The sequence below is a fragment of the Hesperophylax consimilis genome, chromosome 13, assembly GCF_061612785.1.
Source record: "Hesperophylax consimilis isolate HC1 chromosome 13, BYU_Hcon_1.0, whole genome shotgun sequence".
NCBI classification, from domain to species: Eukaryota; Metazoa; Arthropoda; class Insecta; order Trichoptera; family Limnephilidae; genus Hesperophylax; species Hesperophylax consimilis.
In genome coordinates, this window is record NC_142848.1 from 11,477,903 (window position 1) to 11,501,408 (window position 23,506).

General features: G+C 32.9%; 1 protein-coding gene and 1 non-coding gene across 2 annotated transcripts; one reads left to right on the plus strand and one right to left on the minus strand.

The window, feature by feature from the left end:
• The first annotated feature begins 3,224 nt into the window (after window positions 1-3,224).
• Window positions 3,225-3,296, plus strand: TRNAD-GUC (transfer RNA aspartic acid (anticodon GUC)). The gene has a single exon. It is a non-coding gene; the product is annotated as a tRNA-Asp (tRNA).
• An 8,291-nt stretch (window positions 3,297-11,587) lies between these two features.
• On the minus strand, window positions 11,588-13,488 carry LOC149418431 (uncharacterized). The gene is made up of 2 exons (XM_089638489.1): window positions 13,155-13,488; window positions 11,588-11,870 (listed from the first exon to the last, which is right to left on the minus strand). Exons 1-2 carry the CDS (start codon window positions 13,469-13,471, stop codon window positions 11,807-11,809), a joined length of 381 nt encoding a protein of 126 aa, XP_089494615.1. The 5' UTR covers window positions 13,472-13,488; the 3' UTR covers window positions 11,588-11,806.
• Between the last annotated feature and the right edge of the window lie 10,018 nt (window positions 13,489-23,506).

Here is a 23,506-nt window from a genome sequence, read left to right on the forward strand (position 1 = left end):
TGCTTTTATGCCTTCAATAATATGGGTATCTTCAAGAAACATGTTCACTCCTTCCTTTCTTTGAAAAGATATTCCTAATTGTAACGTTGGCCGTAAAACTTACCTCAAGGAGGAAATAATTAAATACCCTTTTCAAGTATTCAATCCCAAATTTTTCGTTCTTTCTTACACATAAAGAGACACTTAAGACACCATAACAAACTTTCTTTAAACACAAATTTTAAAGCTTTTGAAAATATACGTTATTTTTTAAGATAATCTCTTTACATTTGCAGAGTTGAAAAAATAGTTTTCTTCCCTCGATAAAAAAACCCGAAGTATGCTCCGAAAATTATAAAAAAACGTTGGTTCTGTTATTTAACACGTTATACGAATATACAAATCACAGTGTTTCTTTAAATGCTACTTAAAACATATTTCGAGAGATTTTTGGTTAATTTTAAATAAGTCAAGCTTTATTAAATATTTTCGCTTACGCCTGTTAGTTATAATCGTTTTATTTTAATATTAGCCCTCTAACATTCTTATTTACATATCTCCCTTAAATCATCTTCTTCTTTTTGAACACTTACTACGGAGCCTTAAATCTACAACGTCAAAATAATTCAGCATCAATCAATGATGATCGCAATATTTAATCTTCATCTCAATCGATTAACCACTTATAACACAAATAGTATCTAACATAAGTGGGTATTGCAAGTTAATCTTATTAATAAAAAAAAACGTTTTTTCTAGATGAAGTTCGCAATCCTCGCAACTTTTCTACTCGTCGTATCTGTGGCTGCCTTTCCAGTGGGAGAGGTCAAAGATTTAGATACCACCATACCTGTGGAGGCCCTTCAAAAGCCGGCGAAGGACCATCCAGTCGATGATCTTGAGACCGCAGCGTCCTTCAACTTCGGGGCCTCCGATCTCGGGCTGGCAAAAGGAGCGCTCAGCTGGAACTTCGAATCATCATCGCCTTCATCTTCATCTTCATCGTCTTCGTCTGAAGAAGAAAAGGATGAACACATTCATTTCACTGGACATTCTCACGGCGGACATGGAGGACATGAACATGTTCATTATGTCGGACATGCCGGACACGGACACGGACACAGTGGACACGGAGGACGCTTGTACGGTGGAAATGGCGAACACAGAGACACTATATCGTAAGTTTTAACAAATTGTATAAGTGGACGTCTAGTCTGTTCTGGCAGAAAGTGGGAATATACAGGCTGCTTGCTGCTTCAAGAATCTGCCTGCTCAAGCAGTCACAACTTGATTCGAGCAATTGATTCACATCGGAATAGGCAGCTCGAGCTAATCATTGCTTGTCGACACCCTGAGCTATCCGTATTTTCCCAGCCTATCGATTTTTTACAGATAGGTAAGTAAAAAGCCGACGAAAGTCACCACACTCTAGATATTAAAATATATCATAACAAAAAGAAAACTTTAACAGTTGTATTTATAAACCGATATCAAACTCTTGCCTTTGGTACAAAATATTCACAAAAAATAGGTTATATGTGCTTGCGCAAATTAATGTTTCTTTTCTAACAGATGCATTTTTATGTTTTGTTTCAGATACTGGGGTAAACCATACGTAGCGTACAGCGGCGGTTGGTGGCAATAACTTTTAATGTCTTTCTAATAATGATAAAATATTAATTACTTGTTCCTATAAGCTTAATAAACCAATTAAAATAATCCAAAAATACAACATATTTGATTTTTTTAAAAATAAAATATTATATTATATACGTTTAATAAATAGGTCCCAATGGTCAATTTTGTTAAGACGCTGTCTCAGTACGACAATAGATCCTGAGTTGGATTCCTATTACTATTTTTCTGTGTCTTGTTCTGTTAGTATTTTCTTCTTCTTCAATAACATATTATGTACTGACACGTAAATCATATTCAAGAGATTCTTGCTTGTGTAGTGGTGTACTGGATGGCTCAAATTAAAAAAATCTTTACTGTACAAATAAAATAAAGAGGAGAAGTAATTAAATAATTCACCATCTAAATATTTGGTCAGCAAGAAAAACTTTAACAGTAAATACCGAAATAAATCAGAAAATTTGCAATTTGAAAAACAACCAAAAAGGTTATCCGCTCACGGGGCTACTGAAAAAAAAGTTACAGCATCTCAAGTCGCCATCCTGTGTATTTTAATCTCAGTCCGCACACTACGCAACTTATCAGATACCAGTTTACAACGGCGACGCAACGTATCTAGCACAGTCGAGCTGTAAAGGATTTATCGATAGTGTCGATAACTTGTCATCGTACCCGAGCACGGCTAAAGATCGCTTACGTACAAACAACAGTTCACGTCGAATACATTAAGAATACTTGTTGGTCGTTGTGAACTGTTTTTTGTTCATTGGGGATCTGCAGTCAGAAACGATTACAAATTACCGACATTGCCGATAAAACCTTTATCGATCTACCGTGATAGATAATCTGGTATCTTGTCTAATGTGGATACATTTCCACTAGGTCAATTAAATAAATTTTTTTACAGTCTGAATTAATTTGATAATAAATCACATGGCGCTGCGATTTGTTTTAAAATGTTTTAAATGGCAACACCAAGATAGCTCAATGGAAAATGTATATAACTTATTAAAAAAAGCATAAGGATCAAAAAAATTAATTTTTTTGACATGATTAAACTTTGTTCAGAATGATGGGTACCTACTTTCTACTTCTCCGAAAGGAGATTATTCTACATCAAATACTGATACGTACTATTATGTTTTGCAATAATATTTTTTTTAAATATACAAATATAATTAAGTGTCTTCCCCAATTCGCTCCAAGCTTTTCGCTCAATTTGTTTTTTTTTATTATTTTTAAATAGCATTAATTATGATTTATACGGTGTTTCTGTGCGTGCTAACATCACAATATTATACAGCAATAAAGTTACAAACTGAAAATTATAATGTTTAATGCAGGTTTAATGTTATATGTATCTTAATTGGGAAGCCTAAAATCGTAAAGGTAATTTATCAACATCATGGTCAAATTCTATGTTTTCCCACTCAAACATATCGAACCGGGATATGAGGTGCAACTGGCAACTGAAACGCGCCGGCGACTATCATTGCGAGTTGCGAGAGACAGGTGAACAACAAAGTGCGAGTTTGTTTTTATGCATACCTTCAACCTGCAGCACGTAATAAATTTTCAACACATTTAAATAAACGGCACTTAATAGCACATCTTCAGTAGTATAGTGGTAAGTATCCCCGCCTGTCACGCGGGAGACCGGGGTTCGATTCCCCGCTGGAGAGATTTTTTTTATTTCAGTTTTTTTTTAAAATATAATATTTTAGTTTTTATTGATAACAGAAGGACATTAAAAAAAATAAAAATCGAAATAATAAATAACAAATAAAAAAAATTATAGCTACCCTAATGTAATCGTACAACATAAGATGTTTTGCCGATTCATGAATTAATAATTAAAAACAATAATACGAGATCGTCTCTTTTTAAAAATTTTGTTTTATTTATTTATTTATAATTGATAATACAAGTATACAATGCTACAAAGTTTTATACAATCTATTTGTTTTTTTTTACAATATTACTCATTTCAGCTGAGATGAGATTATTGCTTTTAATTTAAGCATCATTTTTAAGATACTGATAATGTGAAAAATGCAGACAAGCGATAGTAAATTTTCAACTTGAAATTATAATTGTAGTCATTTTCAAAATTGGAACTGATTTGTCAAAAATTCGGACCATCCCGTGGTTTTTCATGGGTCTGAATTTTTTTATTACAATGTCTTAGGACGCGTTGTTTCACAGAGTTTGAACAATTCATGGAATTTCAAAATTGATTTTCAAGTTCTGTTATTATTTCAGTTTTGAGAAGCAATTGGTCAATAAAGATATGATAATAGAACTTAAATAGAACCTTCACAGAACCAACTTTGAAATTTCATGAATTGTTAAAATTCCGCGAAACAACCCGTCCTTGGTGGTTTACGTAGCATGAAAACTTACAATTTAATATATAGATATAATGTACCTACTAATAATGATAATGATTCAATATACCCAGTACCCACTTAGTTTTATATATTGCTTAAATAATTTTTTATTCTTATGTTATTACAGTAAAAGCGTAGGTCGAAAGTCGCCATCTAATAGGTGAACGCAGATAAATCCTCGCCGAATTCAGTGAATAAAGCGCCTCTCAGTTTGGGCGGGAATCGGTGTTGCAGTTTTCCCGCACTTTTTGTAGGTGGCCCGTTCCGGTTTTATTTACCGCCGCTTTGTTCCGCCCTTGATTATATTTAGTTATTTTGACATGATACTATATATACATATATAAATATATATAATATACTTACTGTTGAAAAGTGAGTTAGTTAAGAGCTTCACAGATGCACTCATAGAGGGCAGTGCAAAGAGCTTGCTTGGAAGTCCGTAAGATGGCAGCCAGTGGCCAGTAGTCGCCAGGGCCAGTGAGAATGCTCCCAGACAAACTTACTGTTCTCAGATCCCATTTAGCCAGCTTCTAGTTAGGTCGACTATCGAGTCATCATTGTAATACGCGAAGTATTAATACATCCCTGATTTAAACACAAGAACCTATTATTTAAAATCTCCTTCCAAGACGAGTTGGAGAACTGTTTGTGGGAACACAACACTTACTCACTAGTAAGTTGTGGTTAGCAACTAAAATAATTTTTATTTTTAATAAACTAATTTTTAAGAGACCATGGTTTTTTTATGCATGCATGAAACACCTACATAAATTGATAAAAACTTCAGAGATTGTTTTTTCTCGTAAGATAACACATTTTCAACCTTCAAAATAACTTATTTTGTGAAGTTAGTCATAAAACAAAATGATTTTTTATTCAGCAGGATTATAATATTAATCAGCAACAAAATAATATGGTTGGTTTCAAGACCAATTATTCGAAGATGCCTGGAGTCAGGAAAAATATGATTGCCCAGTTTTTTACTGCAGTTGGCTAGGCAAAAACATTCCCGTAGGAATAAAAAAAAAGAAAACGAGTCTGACCATTCAAAGCCAAACGAGCTTTGCTTATTCAATTAAGTTATTTGAGGTGACATTTAATTTTTTTTGTGAATACCGCACCAGAGTCTCAATTGCTCCCAACAGCCTGGAGCCGATGAGACTGTTGCATCGACCATTGAGGTGTGTTTTGAGGATTAATGGTAGTGGGGAAGAGAAGGATATGGGGAAGAGGAAGGTGGGGAAGTGCCTGGCTATTCAGATCTCGTCGCCAGACACGGCTAAAGCAATTTCAAGCAACGTTTCAAATTTGTAGGGTGGTATAAACCAGGGCGATACTGAGAGTATCTCCCATTCTCCACTTCCCCACCTTCCTCTTTCCCTTCCCCACTTACCTTCAGCCTCACAACATTCCCCAATTGGGGATGCCATAGTCTCACTGGCTCCAGACGGGAGCAGTTGGGACTCTTGTGAGGTATTCACTATAAAAAAAAAAAAAAATTCTGGAACGTCGCAAATATATCTTACATTATTTTTAATTATTAAATTGTGTAATAACTCAAATCTGTCGAATAAGATTTACTCGCGCACGCCGGGATTTGAACCCCAGTTGAAACCCCAGACGGCCGTCGACCTCAGTATTGCGAAGGAAAAAAACAAAATAATAGTCGTAGATTACATTCCTGGATAATATAACAATATTATTTGCAATATTTTTTTTATAAATGTGATGTAAATAATACGTTGTGAATGCTATAGCTACACCTTTGACCCTGGCTACATGCATCAAAATAGATTTAGGACGGGTAGTTTCGGAGAAATTCAATAATTAATTTTCAAGTTCGGTAAAAGATTTTTTCAAGTTCTGTTATTATTTCAGCAACTAGCCTATAATGATAAAATAACAGAACTTGAATAAGACTTTCACAGAACCCAAAGATAAACGTTGAAATTTGATGATTTATTAAAATTCTACAAAACAACCCATGCTAAGAAATAACTTCTAATTTGAAAACTCTACTAGGGTTTATAATTTATGACGCAAAGGCCAAATATATATTTTTTTCTTTTTACTTTCGCTTTTATTTGTTTCATTTTATCGAAATTAATGCACGTGCTTTTAAATATGGCGAAATCATCACAACATGTGCTACCAATCAATGTTAATCCTTAAGCCAATTTGTTACATCATTGGATTATCTTTTTTTTAATCCACAATTTGTTAAGAGGTCGGTACATTACATAAATATGAAGATTTGAACTAGTTTTAATTAAACTATGCAATGAAATTAGTTAAACGTATGAATAACCCCTTCCTAACATATGAATTGTATTATGTCACAGTTGAATATAAAAAGCATTTTGAAGTGGAATAAGTTATCAATCATCGATCAGACCCATCATCGAACGCTTCCAAGTAGAATTATTTCAATTTTATTCCAATTATTGTGCCTGTCAATATTTATAAAGGTAAGTTGAACAAATTAACTTTTATTTTTCCACTTCTATACTGCCGTGGTATGTAAATACACAGTAACTAACATGGGAGTCATTCTCCAGAATCAGGGGTCTTGTTTAACCTTTTAGCATAGTATAACACTACGTTTAAACAGTAAATACACAGTAACTAAGATGGGAGTCATTCTCCAGAATCAGGGGTCTTGTTTAACCCTTTAGCATAACACTACATTCAAACATACTAATTTCGGTTGTGGATTTGTCTGCGAGTGTTTGTAACCCTGGTTCAATGAAGTAGGATTTGTTTTGACCTACCTGTAATATATATTTTTTTCACGAGTAAATTATTTTCATTCTTTATTTGAAATGTGTATTTCTTTTGTTAAAATTTTTTAGGGTTAATACTGACAAGTAAAGTAAAATTTCGTGATTTTTCTCAAGGGTCTGTGCTTTTTCAATTTTCAAAAAGCGTTATTTACTACCTAGCTAGATTTACTAAAATTATATCCCGTGATTTTTCACAGTTCTACGCTAGTACTATATTAATACTCTTCAGTGCTCTACAATTTTGATGTGATCTCATTAAAAATGGACCACTTTCAACTCGTATCGTCCTGGTGCTTATACCACCATTTAGAATTGAAACGTTGATTCCGAGTTTGGTGAATAGACAGGTACTTCCCCACCATCATCTTCCCCACCATCATCTTCCCCATCTCCTTCTCTTTCCCACTACTCCAATTAAGGATACCTAGTCTCACTGGTTCCAGACGGTTGGGAGCATTTGGGACTTTATTCCAATATATTGGAATATCATGAGAATGTTTTTTATCCTACCCGAACTAACCTAAGGAAGCGAAATTAGGTAGGTACCATACGACTTCATCTGAGTTTCAATACATTCTCACCGTTTCATTATTTAAAAAAAAAAGTTAATGCCTGTCACAGACCCCACTATAAGCGCGCTTTATTTTTGGCTTAGCCTATTTCTGTATATAGTTCGCCATAAATTCCCATTGGTAGTATATGGCGAGCTATATGCTGAAATAAGTCAAACCATGATGCGTATAGCGTAATGTGTAACTTGTTTGTATCCAGATGAAGTGCATAATCCTAGCTGCGTTCCTGTGCGTCGCAACGGTGGCCGCCTTTCCCGCCAACGAAGTCAAGGACTCTCTGCCAGGTCAGGCAGAAGACCTGAAGTCAGATGATGACCTGGAAACCGCAGCCACCATCAACCTCGATCTCGGATCCCTCGGATCCCTCGCATCACTCGGATCCCTCGCTTCCCTCGGCTCCTCCGGATCCTCCAAAACCCCTGACTACGGGCTAAGCAAAGGAAAGGTCAGCTGGGACTTCGCAAGTTCTGATTCTTCGTCTTCATCATCTTCTTCTGAAGAACATGTGCATCATGGACATAGACACGTACATGGATCGTAAGTGTTCACTAGTTTTAACATTATTATTTTTGATTCGGAGTCGGTCTGTAATAAGTCATTGTATAATATTCCCCCGTTATTAATCCAATTCCTTTGACAGTTAGTAGCTCAGTCCTCAGTTGTTTAGTTCACCAACACATTTTTAACTTTATTATTACTGATTCGGAGTCGGTCTTAGCAGCTCTCTTTAGTACTCAAGTCGTAAGCCATTATAAAATTGCATATGATTAATCCAATTCCTTTGACAGTTTTTAGCCCAGTGCTACTAGCATATTTATTTTGGTAGATTTGTTAATGTCTCCTGGTTCCACAGTATGACTCCCCAGTTATCTGAGAGGTACCGTAGATGAAATGTTGTTTCTTCATTCTCTTCACATTTTCTGCAGATTTTCATTCTAAACAGCTGTATGCATGTTCTTCTTGAGGTGGCAGCGTCCTGTTAATAGTTATATTATGAGCTCCCTCAGTTTCAATCCATGTTGATGGTTGAGTAGTTGTTACCTGCCTCATTTGGGGGTTTAAAATTTCTACTAAATGGGGGTGGTCCCGTTCGGGGTGTTTTCCTAAATATTTTAGTTCATCATTAGTTTTTTAATCTACCTACATACATCATATATTCGATACATAAGGTATTCTTTAGGATTCTCGAATATTTTAAACAGATCCAACGTAGGCATTAAGATTCTGCTAGGTTGAAGCATCACATTCGTTCTTTGGTCAAAAAATTTTTTTTTTAAATTTTTTAATGTAACATAAAAAAAAATAGTTACATTAAGTTTTACACATATATTTTACAAAAAATTATTTAAGGACTTGATCATCTATACCTCATCAGTAAAGAAGAGCTCAAAGGCATAACAAGGGAGCCACGATTTTTATTGTGTTTGGTATTTGGTACGTAATATGTCTTATACGTAATTTTATAAAAATGTTTATAAGTTTTTTTAAAAGTTTTATTTTTTTTTGTTCTGCCTGATCGTAATTAATAATAATAATAATAATAGGATTGACTAGCTGATCATTTGTGGAAAAGTGAGTGGAAGGGTTTAGTTTTTCCTATGGGGAAGATTTAACCCGGACAACAAAATCGGAAGCATAAAAAAATAATAATTAATACATCGTAATTCAGAAGGGAGATTATTATAATTTTTATGGCTTGGTAAATATCATTTGGGTTTTGCATTTGGGTTGCTTCAAAATTAGTACTTATAAGTTGGTGTCCATTTATCACAAGTTAAGCATTAACGATTTTATTTGAGAATATTTCTTGACAGATTTTTGTAAAAAGAAACTTTCTTTATATATCTTCGACTATTCATACTAGAAACAGGTTAAAAAGTGATTTTGTTGAGAAGGTACAATTTTTTTAAAGTATTATTTCATTATGATTTTTTTATCATATCCCCCAACATATAGTGTGTAATAATCCTTATAAAACTATTGTTTATTTTTGCTAATGTAGTGTGTTTTCTTACATGTGCAGCCACTATGATGATTGGACACCTTATTACACATCATACACCAGCTGGTGAGACTACATATTAAATAAACATAGCGTCTAATTATTTGAATGTAAGTTTTCCATAATTAATTCCATTTATTAGGCTTCAACCACAAATCAACCAATCTCTTAATGCAAATGCCTACAATTAAAGTGATTGCAACCTATTTACCCTTATTTTGAAAGGATTTTACGTACAAACCAATTTTGCACATAAAATATGTACAAGTCTTAAACTTACAATAATGTTGTGTGCATAAATAAACAAGATCGATATCTTCGGGCTTTTTGTATGAAACAAATTAGTCCTAACCATAGATATGCCAATATATAGATAGTACAATTCTCATTCAGAGCCTACTTATTATACTATTCACCAATAAAAACTCTGAAAGTTTATTCCATAGAATTTCAGAGTTTTTCATTGGTGGATATAGTTAGGCGACAATTTTTGACTGGAGTTATTCTCCCATGGTTGTGTGTCCCCAATATATCAAATAAATAGAACAAATTATATTACGTGTTTTTTTTTAATTTTAAATTCAGCGTTATTTTGACGCACGATGTTATCTTATTATATTATTTAGTTAACATATTTTAATAATTAGCGTTCATATCATAAGTTTCTTTAAAAAATCAATGCCAATCATAAAATTTGTTTATGTTCAGATTATTTACATAATGCTCTAACACCATTTAGCTATCACTTAATTAACGCCTAACCAGTTTATAAGCGATAAATTACAACCGGTGTTAGCCAGTAAATTCTGAAAAATCAACTGATATTATTTGATCTGTCCTATTTACCTGCAATTAATTCATACTTTAAACTGAAAGTATAATCAAACAAAATCATTTTTTAAAAGATTTTGAGATAAATTCACAAAGATAGGTACCAAAAACACAAACCATAGTTTAGACTTTCAATAGAAAATAAACGTAACAGCTGTTGAACTATTATGAAAATAAGTGTGCAATTTTTTTTATGTGTGCAGTCTTTTCACTGGAAAGCAAATAATTCCGGGTTCATTTCAACAATTTTTAATTTTTTTTTTAAAATAACATAATGATTAAAACCTCAAAGTGTAATATTTAATTGTTGAAGATAATATTATCGTAGATCTAGTAGAATGTAGTTAATAAGAGCAGAGCCCCGGCAAGGCCAGGGTCTTGGGTTCAAGTCCTAGTTGCAACCGTACCTTCTTAAAAATTTCTGTTTCAAATTTTCGGTTGAGAATCGCTAATATTATGCACAGAAATTAGAAATTATTATTATATTAGGAATGTTATTAAATTATTGAGCCTTACTAATTAACGTATTTTAAATTTTACACAACTGATAAACAACCATTAATGTATGGAAAATGGTTATTAGTTGTGTAAAATTTAATTAGTGGGTTTATTAGTGGGTTTTGTTTTTTTATTAGTGGGTTATTAGCGTTTATTGTAGTGTTATCACATTTGTGTCTAAATTTATCCATAAATGTAAAAATTGTGTGTTTTTAATATGTTTTTTGAATAATGTTATATTTGTATAAATAAAATAAAATGAAAAAAAATAATCTCTAATTTTCTCATTGAAGTTCGTAAATATATGTAAATTACAATTTAGTGGACACTTCTTTGCGCCCTTTGGTTGAACGTGTTAGGTATTCAACGATTATAACTTTTTATTGGTTACCTACATTTAAAAATTATTACTGTACACCAGCGCTAACCCGTGAAAAATCACAAATAGTCTGAGTAGTCGACAAATCAGTTCCATTTTTTTGAATTGTAATTAAAATAATTTTCTGTTTAAAAAAATTATATTACAGGTAGGTACTTTATGACTTCTAACAAACACTTCAAATTTTGAAGATAATGACACTTAAATTCAAAGCAAATCCGAATTCTGAAGTTCTTTGAACCAGAGCTACAGAGACACAACCTTAATTGGTATTTTTATTTATCATAATAACAGAAGAACAAGTAAGAAGAAAAAAAAATAATACAATAAAATATTTAAGAAAGTTCTGTGAAACTCACCCAGTAAATGCTTTCATTAATCAAGATTTGGAATCGTATCTACTGATAATGATACATTTTGTAAACACACACGCGATAATGGAGTAATTAAAACAGGAAGCTTTTTTAATACTTTATTTATTTGTATAAAAGTATGTACTTAAGATTAATATTGCAGTCATCATGAACAGATATGGAAGACATACAGATTAAATATTTAAAAAAATAATTTCATTATAATGTAATGGCATATAATTACACTAAATATAATCAGGAGTCTGTTGTTTTGAAGGTTACTTCAATCGACTGGAAATTATTCTCTAGTGTAAGATGATAATATATACCGTGATTGAATGTAACAGGTGGCTAGGTGAACACCAAATATTTTTTAGTGTGAATTTACCAATAGTTGTAAGATCTATAACCGTAGGATGGGTAGCTATAGTATGTTCTGCGATAGTATCTGAAACAATAACACATTGTTTAATATCAATATACTCGAGAGATTGGGAATTTACAAAATAAATAACAAATTATTATAAGCAATAATTAGTCGCCTGAAATATCCTTACATATTGAAAATATCTCCCGAGTAAAAATAAATGCCGCTGACGGGAATTAAGCCCGCACCTTCTGATGTCGAGTCAGGTGCTCTGGACCACTAAGCTACGTCGGCTTATTTCCAACACGCCAAATAATGCAATATGTACTAGTACTTCAATCAACAATTACTGCTTATTATATTTTTTTTACTCCGTAGATATTTTCAATATGTATGGATATTATTGTTTATAATAATTTGTTATCCTTTGTGCTATGAATAAAAAACCTTGTTTTATAAAAATTAGTTTATCATTATAAAAAATAATACAAAATAAATTCCTTAACTAATGCAGATTTCAGCAGCTCTCATTAAATAATATCATATCTCCGAATATTGACATGGAAACCTACAAACTGCTTATTGTAGTTTAAAGCCTATGAAACCACCCAAATTTCATTTTACATCCCATTTTTGTAGGTTTTATAATTCATTGAGCTGTTTGCGGAAATTTAAAAATAAATTTGAAAAAAGCGTCTATTAGAGATTTTTTCCCGATTCTTTTCACAAAACATTAGGGTAGTAAAATTTTCAATTTGAATGTGAAGGTACGTATTATAACAATGGCAAAGCAGTTGCGTAAACAGAAGTTTGAGAAGGAAATTAGAAATTTAAGAGGGAAACCTGAAGTCTGGGAAGGAAATAAATAAGTACACACAGAAGATAAAGGGTAATCTTTTGGGATCGCTGGCTACGCTTAACATGAATATTTTTTTGAAAAAACTCTTTGATTTAACTTAATTACTATCCAGGGAATTTAAAAACTGCATTAAAGTTTCATTTTTTGTCAAAGTTACAAAATTTCATGCAAATTGACAGTTCTTCCATGTTTTTTTTCATGTTTGACGTATTCGCATTGCGCTTGGCCAGCTATTTTAAAAGTTTACCGATAAAAGATATAAAATGTTTAAGAGAATAACTGTGGCTTAGGATGGAAACAATCAGTTTCGGATTGAAAACAGAAGAGTTTGACACAAAACAAATAGGGTCAGAATATGTTTGAAAGAAGTCCATATTTTTTGAAACTTTTAAACGTTAAACGAGTAACGTTGCATGCCATCTTGTTAGCGGAAGATATCCATCTCGGTATGAAGAAGGTTAAGCTGAAAAATGTCTGAGGCTAAAGTGTTATGGAAAGGTACTTACGGGGTTCCCCCCCAGCCCCCGTACCAGCTCGGGTAGCTGCGGCCGTACCCGTAGTAGCGGCGACGGCCTCCCCAGCCGAGGCCCCAGATGGTGGCGTCGGTCTGCAGGTCGTCCCCCGCGGGCTTGAGGTCTCTGGGCTGCTCCGGGATCTCCACGGCCAGTGGGTCGGCCCTCTCCACCGCGGTCTGCTCCGGTGTCTCCACGGCCAGTGGATCGGCCCTATCCACCGCTATCTGCTCGGATGTCTCCACGGCCAGCGGGTCGGCCTTCTCCTCAACCACAGGTACGGCGGCCACTGCTGCGATCACCAGGAACATGGCTAAGATTGCTAGCTTCATCTGGAATCACGGAACAAGAACACCATAATTATTATTGAAGAAAAACAGTTCGATGATTGACGGTGGTCGCGATAGCTCAGTACTCAAAAAAAAATATAACCGAAGGTAATGTATAGGCTTTGTCGTGTGTGTTTTCAAATACAACTTGGCATCATTTTAATAAAATAAAATATAAAACTTTTAATACACTACCATTTAATGAAATAAATTATGAACAAGTTTCCAAACCATTGACTTCATCAGGGTATAAAGTATAATAATAAATAAGAATAGACAAATAAGTATCATAACACAAAACAATATTTATTATAAAGGTTTTAAAATGTTCAATGAACTCTGGTAATTGTTAAGGAAGCTAAAAGTCTTTCAGTTTTTCGTGGATTATGTCTCAATGCTGTGAAGTCCAAATTTTAGTATGTAAGTAGTAAATAATATTATATTAGTCTTAGAAAATAATATATTAGGTATAAGATGTAAAATTTTATAACTAAATATTTAATACATAAAAAAAAACAAAAAAAGACACTAAATATTATAATCGGTGGTGATTAATTAGTTATTATTACAAAGTAATTTTTAAAAGTTTTAAAGTAAACATTAAAACTATGAAACAGCAAATATGTCTAAATAAAGATAATATTTTTTTTATGAATATAGGTATTGCGCCTTGCACTGCAGTGTGAGGGCTGGTTCCTGGATACATTATCCCCTAGATTCCTGCCCACCCCTCAGACCGTTTTCCTTGCCAGAACTTCCACTTCTTTCTTTCCATAAAGAAACTCTCCACATGGCTGATGTCTATTTAAAAAAAATAATAATGATAAAAAATTAACCTGTGGGAAATCTAAAACTTTTGGAATAAAATTATCTCAAGACTCTTTGTTAAGGATCCTGATATACTTGTATAATGGATGCGAAAAATTATGATTTGATTATTATAATTTACAAATTTTATAACCTAGAAAACTTACTGATATAAAATATTGTTAATATATTAAAAATCTGGTCAAATTGTTAATTTTCCTGTTAAAAATGGGGCTGCATAAAATTAAAGAATGAATTCACAGATTTCTTAACAAACTAAGCACGAATATGTTATGAGGAAGTTGGAACACGTGTTCTTAAAAATTATAACACATATTCAAAAATGTTCACATATTTTCTGAATGATTTATATTTTAATAGTAAATGGGCATGCATTCACATTTTTAACATTATTTTGATAAATCATCCGTACTCATTATTCTCCGTGCATCGTAAAACTCATTAATGACAAATAAGGTGAAAAAAGCAACACGCTGTGATCGAAATGACAATGAAGTCTTGTTAATTTTATGACCAGTAATTGTCGATTGAAGTACTTGTACATTTTGAATTATTTGGCGGGTTGGGAATAAGCCGACGTAGCTCAGTGGTCCAGAGCACCACAGAGTACTTATCAAGTGTTAATAATTCGATCAAGGCTCCATTTTATTCATTAGAAGTATCAACAAACCAAAATAAACACTATTTAAAGCCCGTGGCCTTATCATAAAGAGGTGTGACAAAATCAACGAACATGCTAATTTTGTAACAGTTTACTACATTTCAATACGACGCGGCGCATAAAACTTGGTATTCTAATTGATTGTTCATAACATTAGTAACCTGTTATAAAGAATTGATGGGTGCTAATGACAACTCCAAGAAGCATTGGAGTACTATGGTAATTTTTTGTTTATAGTTTTTTTCTGAATAAAAATACGTAATAAAAAAAAAATATATATTCCGTTAGTGGAAAAACTGATAAAAATCTACCTGTAAAGAACGATTTTTTAAGCTATGATACATTTACTTTAAGGCGATGCATTACGTCGTGTAATATTTTAAATTGAGCCGCTATCAATAACAACCCTTACGTAGATGGCGATAAGGTTTAAATTCAAGCTTAACACCATCCGCCTGTTTTGATTTATGCAAGAAAAAAACATGGCCAAAAAGTGCCTTTTATTTTATTTTGTAGATGTTCAGGGATAAATATTTAATTTTTTTTCGATCATTTTATAAATAACTTAATTTGCCACATTATAAAATAAAATCATAACCGAAAATTTGTTCGTAAGTAGGAAATTTTGAACTTTAAAGCAGTTTTCATAGGCCTTATACATTATTTTTTTCTGGGCTTATAAAAAGACTTATCTAAAAAATACTCGATTATTTCAAAGGCTAAGATGTATTCTACTCGAAGTATTTAATTAAAGCATCTGTAAAATTTCTAGACGACCAAATTTTCAAACCAAAAACACACGATTTTGCATTACTACGTATGGAATCGCTAAAAAAAAACATTTTTTTGGTTTACCTGAGGATTAAACCCTCCTAACCAGAAATTGGAGTCAAAAACTCCACCAACCTCGCCAAATGCCGACCGGGTAGAACAGAATTTTATTTTGTATATTAACGCATAATGAACGCATTGAAATGCATATATGTCCGCGTGGGTGTACGTGATTACTATCAAAAGTTGATAGAATGCACTGTCATCGATAATGAGGCTATCTGCTGAGTTTCAGCTCTATCGGATGTCGAGAAGTGGGTTAACTTTCGCATCCGAGATTTTCATTCATTCCCTAACGAAAAGAGGCAAATTCAAATAGATGTATTTAAAAGGTGCTTCAGGGAACAACTTTTTAATGAGGGAAAAGGTTGTAAAGTTTAAATCCTTATTATATTTTTCTGTTTATCTTTTTTTTCTGAACAATAACAGATAATAATTGCAGATTGCATTATTGAAAATATGTTCATTGCTTATGTTATTTCTGAAAGGATAATCCAAAGGGAGATATCATAAAGTTTGAAGCTATACATGTACGAGTATAATGTAAAGTAGTGTAGAATTGATATAAAGTGCATCAAGGAACAACTTTTTTCTGCGGGAAAAAGGTATACAGTTGGCTTCGATAATTTTCTTTTTGTATTTTTTCTAATCAAAAAAATACATCTAATTAAAAACAGATAATAATTACTGTTTGTTTTATTGAAAATATGTTCTTTGTTTATGTTATTTCTGAAAGGGTAGTCAAAAGGAAGCTATCTTAAAAAGGGTAAAAATTTCATTATTAATCATTGACATGAAAAAAAAACGAACAAAAGGTTACGCACACCACTTAGAAGAAGAAGTTCCTGAAGGTCGTTGTGGTTTCATTTATTTTGAGCTAAACATTTTAAACTCGTATTGAAATAAAATCAAAGTCGTAAAACTGAGTATTTGCATATTGCCACAGGATGTTCTTATTGCTTATTGATGAAGCATATTGTTGAATCAAATTCGGGGTTTAGGACCACAGGGGCCGATCTACAAAAAACATACTTTTGAGATAAAAGCAAATAAATATTAGAATGTTCATATGCCCAACTGTATCTCTCTTAAGCGGCCGTATGTACGAAGAGTTTTGTGTTAACAATTCGCATTACCGAAACCAAGCTTAACTCAAAACAACAATTTTTTTTAGTTAGAAATTGTTATGTCTTAAAATGATCTATCAATGTTTTCAGCCAGGCTTCGTTATTGTATGTTTCAAAAAATGAGGAATAAACAAAGGTAGGTTCGTATGTACTATATACATACTCATTTTCTATACATTTATATTGTATTCATGTTGTGTAATAAATAATAACCTTACGTTACGTATTTGATCATTTCTTTAATTTATTTTTTTCTTACTCATAATAATAATTGAATGATTTGTATAGAGCCGTTTTTGAGCAAAATCACCTCATAGATTGAGATTAGTGAGATAGATAATATTAACTACGTATTATAAATAGATGATCCCAAAAACATGTATAAACACTCACGACAAAAACGTGTTTTTGTTTGTTTCACAAATGTTGGGTTAGGTTCGGTTATATCCTAAGGGCATTTCTAATAAACGTGTTTTAAATATTTCAATACTGATAAACAATTTATGCCGTTTAAATGGTTGTTATCAGTTGTGTAAAATGGGGGTTAGACTTTGACTAGGTTAGGGGTTAGTGGGACGGATATTGGAAAAAAATCGTTTCATCAAAAACATCTAGATCCTCGAAATACCTCCAATAAAGAAACAAATATTTAAACAGCCTGTATCTATTCGTATTCCAAACAGAAGAATTTACGCAGCATCTTACGGTATTCGCGCGTATTGAATGTGTAAACAAAGTAACGTTGACATTGAAACAACTCTGGGTTACCGGGAGTCGCTACTTGAAATTGTCAAAGGACTAACAAAGGAGTCACGCACCACATTTTTAACATTACATCTCATTTAGTTGGCTTTGTTTCATAGAACGTTTATGAATGGTTCTTTGCTTTCTGGGGCACTGAAAACCTTGGGAGTTTTTGTCTACAAAGAATAATAACATTTTAAATTACCTAAGAAAAATTCGCCGAAGGTATTTAAATTACCATTTATTTTTAAAGCATGTAACGGAATAGAAAAATGTGCGGAACTCATTATTAATAAGACAAAAAATAATATGTTTTAAAAAACTTTTCTGTAATAATTTTTATGTTTAGTTATTTTCTGAACATAAATTAGAAACTTATTGAATTAATTTGTGGTAGGTATACTAGACCTAATATTACGCAGTCAAAATATACAATTACTGCTATTAAAGCAATATCCTGGTAATTTCAGGATCACGCACCATTATCGATTACATAAGTTTGCAGTAATCTGGAAATCAAGGAATAAGTATTATTTAAAATAAAATATTGTTTAAAATTTATTTTAAATAATTTAAAAGATAACACATTTAATTTTTTTATACCGTTTTTTTAATGAGATGTTCAACGTTGAATCAGTAAAATCCGTTATCGTAAATATATATTTTGAAGGTCTAGGTGGGTAGGATATATTTTTCAACAAAAAGGGATTAATTTATCCCCTTCAGCAATTTTTTCGGTTTTGCGAACAAATAGCTTTTATCGGTAGAGTTCATTTTACGTTTTTCGGAATGGCTCATATGATCTCATATAAATAGTTGTTTCCCTATGGTTAGAATTATGATCTATACGGTGTTAGAAATAGAAATCACCACGCTTTATACTCAAATCTAGAAGTTAACCACCGAAGAGTTCAAATGTTTACCTTTTTAAAACCAAAGGGGCTGAAAACGATTTTTGGAAAAAAAATTGTGAAACTTCGTGGATTTTTTATTACTTATTTTTATATGAAACGACATAAAAATGAGGTGACAATTACATTTGTAATACATCTATCTAATCTAATGCGTATGTTATTTTAATTTTTTGGCAATCAGTAATTTTAGTTACAAAAAACGTAAGATGTAATTTTTTATTTATTTTTTGCTCTCATTCAAAATAATATTTGTATTTTTATTGATACTATTTGAGGTGTATTTTATCACCTTTAAAAAGCAGTGTTTAATTATCAGATACATTCAGAAATATTCAATTTATTTGGATTTTATGACAAAGAGGAAATACTGAATAAAAAATATGACACAGGCCAAAGGAGTTAAGAAATACAAGGGTCAATAAGCCAAAGGCCTAAGGAGTTAATAAAGGGTAGGAATTCTATAAAAGTACATATGCCATCTAATTTATTGCTATGACGACTGTGCAAGCTTAAAAAAAATCTTTTTCTGCTTTTATTTTGTATGGCAACTGAGGCCTAGGCGTTGTAGTGTCATAAGTCATGACAACAGTATAATTACTGCTGCCAGCCAGTTGCGTTAGTTGCTTATTTAGTTGAATGTTCATAAAGATACATAACAAGAAGAGAGTTTATAAAAAAAATCTCATAGCTTATTTGAAACAAATCAACACTGATAGAGATTTATGAGAAGATATTTGTTGAAAAAACAATGTGATTCCACTTCCTTTTCATTAACGAGAGATTTAATATGCGAGGAGATTGAACGTGATAAACGCTTGCACATGAATTGCTCTTTGCAAGGGCGTTACTAAGTTTTTTTTCCATATGTTTTAATAGATTTCACCCTTCAAGGGTGTTATAGTTCTGTTATATCATTTCAAATTATGGAGAGAGGGAAGGTGAATTTTAATATTAATTTTGTTTAAATTGGCAAATTTCAATATTAAATAGAAGACTTGAGTCGAATTCGGACTTAGAAGAGATGAGATGTTGAATGGAGGGGAGGCAATTTTATATTAGTTCAATTGATTTTATTGTATTTTATAAAGCCGAGTGGTTTGACTACCAATAAAACATTTAAATACATCTATTTTAATTAACAGATGCATTAATTTTTTTTTGTTTGGCTGAGGATTGAACCTTCTTCCCCAGGGACAGGCTCTTAACTGTTGTGAACTTTTAAAAGATATTTAATTTTTTTTTTGGTTAATCACACATAAGCCAAATTCTAATCGGATAGTACTGCCGTTTATTTCGTATATTAATAGTAAATTTTTATTTATAAATATAGGTAGGACTACTAACAGGACACTGCCACCTCAGGAGACACATGCAGATATTGGGAGTGGAAAACACCAACAGATGCAGGAAATGTGAAGAAGATGAAGAGACTCCAATTCACCTATGGTGCCAATGTTTTGCCCTGGTGGGATCTAGGCTCAGATACCTGGGGAGACCCACAGTAGAACCAGAAGACATAGCCACATACCCAATAACAACCCTGGTGAACTTTATTAAAGGGACTGGGTTGTTGTCAAAGAATTGAGGTAAAAAGGGAGATAGCACAATGGGCCTATAGCTCAAGTGCTCAAGGGAACTACGTGTAAACCGTCTCCGCTTTAAAAAAAATAAAATATATAAATAATGTCATCCAATTTCAGGAAAATACGTGTGTGCACGCGTGTTTATACAAGGTTTCACCAAAATTTGATAGAATACATTGCCATCGACAACAAGTCTATATGCAGAGTTTCAGATCGATTGGATGTCGAGCAGTGGGTTAATTTTCACTTCGTTCATTCACACAATCAACAAAACAAAATCGAAATTTAAATAGATGTATTTAAAAATGGGATCAATCTTCTGTTACTCCCAGTATCGCACTGGTGCTTACACAACTATTTGTAATTGAAATGGCTTTAGTCGTATTTGATGACCAGATTTGAATACTTAGGTACTTCCCCATCTACCACTTCCTAATCTACTTCCCCTCCTCACTACCATCAGCTTCACAGCATACCCCAATTGGGGATACCATAGACTCAATGGCTCCCAACGGATGGAAAAAATGAACGTAAAAAAATTATTCCGTAACAAATTATGAAATTCGATTGCAAACATTGTACTGTACTGACATATGAAGGTCACCACTATGTCAAAAAACTGGAAAATTAATAATTTTATCAAACAATTTATTGGGGAACAGACAAATTTTTTAAAACACTTTTTACTTAAAAAAATCATTTTTCAACTATAATATTTGTAAGCCATGTATTAATTTAAACATGAAAAATATTTTTTTCTAAATCGTAGAAAATTATTTATTTCAATGGGGTTTTTTGAAATAATCCTGAACTTAAAATTTATTTAAGCACAAATTAAAGAATTGGTTTTAGCCAAATTTAAACGAAATAATACTGACCTTGTTTACCAAGTTGCTATGAAAACCGTAAACAGAATTTATAAAACAATAGTAAATTATCACTTTACGACGTTCAGAAGAGGTTTCGATCTGGTATTGGCACTTGAACCAAATCACAACTGCTTTTATATTCTGCCCAGAGAGTGAGAGGGCCTTAGTACCTGGGACGCACCACTCTAAAGCGACAAACAGGTCCTTTGGTCCGTCAAATGGCAATTTGCTCCTTTTATAGGCGTAGCGAGTGGAGTGCATGTACTAAACGCATCTATCGGGGATGAAAATAGCATCCTCTGCAAAGACGGTTCGTGGAAAACTTCAAACTAAATATGAGAAACGAAATAAGGACGAAAGAAATAATCACATCTAGGGAAAGGCGTAGGCATTGTGGATATAACGCCACATAAATTTGTATGAGCACACAATGTAGTTGACACACACAGACATCGGCTCAATTCAAGTGTCTACCCAATTAATCAACTTGGTTGTGCCCACAGATAGCATGTGTAATTGGAAAAAAGTCCTTTGACTCTGTGCAGAAACGGGCGGTACGTTAGATAGATGATTGCAAGATTTACAGCACAAGTGTCAGGTGGTAATTCTTTTCTTGTGTTACCGATATTTCAATGGAAAATGCTTGGAGGAACTAGTGTCATTGGTCCTTTCGGCACCGGTGTATTACCGGAAACATGCCAAAGGTGCGCCCAACATTTGTTCACGGTTGACATTTATCACATGAGAACGGGTCGTTGTCGTGAAACGATTTGCCGGCCTTTGTGTTTCCTCTGGGTCTCTAGTAGACCCATGTTCACTCCTTCCTCTCCTCAAAAAGATCCCACTACACAGCATCCCCAAATAAGACATAGGCCCTGAGGGTAATTATTTCTCACAAGGCCTCTTATGTGGAGTAAAATGAAAAATAAAAAAATAAAAAACTTTTATCTACGATAGTGCCCTATCTCTAGATCCATAGATTCCTCATACATTTTCCTTTTCACAGCTTCCTCGAATTTATTTCGTTAAAACATCCTCCACACAGCATCCCCTAAAATGAGTAGGCCTTGAAGGACATAATTTTTCTTGGGGCCTCCTGTGGGGAGCTAATCTCCTCCTAAACTCCTTTAGCATCACAACATACCCTTGCTGGGTATTTTGCACAAAAAACGGCGCTATACAAATCATCCAAATATTATTATTATTATGTTAGACTCAGTCAGTTACCTATGTAAGTAGGCATACCAACGCACCTGTCAACATATCTTCCTGGAGCGTCACTGACTTTCCGCCTTTTTTCATGCAGGCATTCCTCTCTTGATTTTGTTAATTGCGTCAGCCTTGCATTCTTTCTGTCCTCCTAATTTGTAAAACGGTCAAACATGGTTTTGACACACATTCCTACGGCATTCAATCTCCTTTCGTCCTTCCTATGACAGCATAAATCATACGCACTAACAGGTTGACAAAATGAATATTGTCATAGATTTTAGACACACATTAATAAGAATAATAATAACAATTTTATTCTTTTCAAATTGAGTACCTGCAGAAATCGGTTGACCCTAGTTCGTTCCCCCTCAAAGAAAACAACCGGTAAAAAAACAGTTTAATTTATCTATCATACATCATTATCTATTAATAGATGTACTTTTAAATATCTAGATTTTTTTGATTTTTTGAGGATTGATTCTTCCTCCCCAAGGACTGGAGCCAACCTCGCTATACCTTAAGCTAAATCTCTATTGATGGTTGCCGAGATTTATTTCGTAAATTAATTTTTTATAATGTCATCCAATTTCACAGAAATGCGCGTGTGTGTGCGTGAGTGTCACCAAAAAAACATGGACAACGAGTATATCTGCCGAGTTTCAGTTCGATCGGATGTCGGGAAGTGGTTCAATGTCCACTTCCAAGATTCCACTTAATTTATTTAGTCATACATTCAAGAAAACAAACGTGAAATTTAAATATATGTATTTAAAATGATGACAACTCGAAAGGCATTATTACGACGTACACTGTCACGTAATTAAAAAACAAATACCGTTATGTATCTGCAAATTAATAAACGAAAATAAATGTATTAAACATTAGAAGCGTAAAGCGCACATTATTATCAAATAATCTCTAAATAGTAAAAAAAAGCTGTTTGTGCGCTTAATTCTTCTAAACTACACAGCGGATTTCGTTATTGTTTTCACTATCATTTAGAGAATTTCTTCCGAAAGGTTTACATATATAATACATGCATATTATATTAATAAAAAGTAGAGAAAAGTCGATGTTTTATAATCAAGACGTAAAAATATATTTTCGTGGACTACATTGTTCATGCTGGCTAAACCTTATGAGATATATTTTAACTTAATTTTTTATTTTGAGAAATAATCCTATTATCTTAGTTTACTTTATTGTTTTTATTATAATCAAGCAAAAACTGTATTACTACTAACTGTC

Bases quoted from the DNA above. Each gene is read 5' to 3' on its own strand.
- LOC149418431 (XM_089638489.1), bottom strand. From the start codon at position 13,471: ATGTTCCTGGTGATCGCAGCAGTGGCCGCCGTACCTGTGGTTGAGGAG. The intron at 11,871-13,154 runs GTAAGTACCTTT...TTATTGTTTCAG, and splicing joins GGGGGCTGGGGGGGAACCCC to ATACTATCGCAGAACATACT.